General features: G+C 36.4%; 1 protein-coding gene across 1 annotated transcript in view; it reads left to right on the top strand.

Moving 5' to 3' along the window:
* Positions 1 to 339, top strand: part of LOC107577904 (aldehyde dehydrogenase family 16 member A1-like) — a gene marked incomplete at its 3' end in the record, with an annotated part of 22,204 nt that extends 21,865 nt beyond the window's left edge. Inside the window, exon 5 of the mRNA XM_016263929.1 lies at positions 186 to 339. Within this exon, the coding sequence (XP_016119415.1) occupies positions 186 to 339 (154 nt within the window). The remainder of the gene's footprint in view (positions 1 to 185) is intronic.
* Between the last annotated feature and the right edge of the window lie 403 nt (positions 340 to 742).

Here is a 742-nt window from a genome sequence, read left to right as displayed (position 1 = left end):
TTTTTTTAAATTGGAAGAAGACAAATAGGCATTGAGATTTAGGGAATGGAAACACTATGTAACTGGGCAGGGGCGTACATTTACAAAGATGCTGTTCTATATACATAGATGCTCTATATCTTTGAGCAAGGAAAATGTTCTGTCAGCACTGATCTTATTGTATGTATGGAACTTCTTTTTGTCAGGGCTGTCAGTTTCTTCAATACTCCTGTGTCAGTCCCCTTAAACGTCTGTGGCTACACTGTGAAGAGGAGGAGGAGAGGGAAGCGGGACGAAACTGGACCAGCTCAAATCCCTCTCTTCAAGAAGAGCTTTGGAGGAAGGCGGTGGTCTGGAAAAGTATTTGGATCCCTACTGCATAAATCACTTATTATTAGAGTTTTCCACCAGCCATTTGGACAAATGAAAGCGACCGGGCATGTTAGGAGAACTTCCAACATTTGTTTCACTTTCACAAAGTCATGTGAAATAAGGAAGATTACTTTTATTATTGTTCCCCATGACAGACAGTTGCATCTGACAAATAAAGAACTGTTATAACAAGTCTAACTTGTTTATTGCAATATAGTAATTAGGTTTTATTACAAATGTAAACATTATTATACATTACCTGTTGTCATATGGACATATGTGTTATGTTTGTTTAGAGTGCTTAAATGAAAACTGTGATTAAAAAATATTAAATTATCAGAAAACTGGCCCAAAATTAGTGGTACTCTGTTCCACTTAACCAAAAAAAAAA

This window comes from Sinocyclocheilus grahami, unplaced genomic scaffold (genome assembly GCF_001515645.1).
Source record: "Sinocyclocheilus grahami isolate Dianchi unplaced genomic scaffold, SAMN03320097.WGS_v1.1 scaffold7688.1, whole genome shotgun sequence".
In the NCBI taxonomy this organism is placed as follows: domain Eukaryota; kingdom Metazoa; phylum Chordata; class Actinopteri; order Cypriniformes; family Cyprinidae; genus Sinocyclocheilus; species Sinocyclocheilus grahami.
Note: the sequence above shows the minus strand (reverse complement) of the source record. Positions and strands in the feature narration are given on the sequence as shown.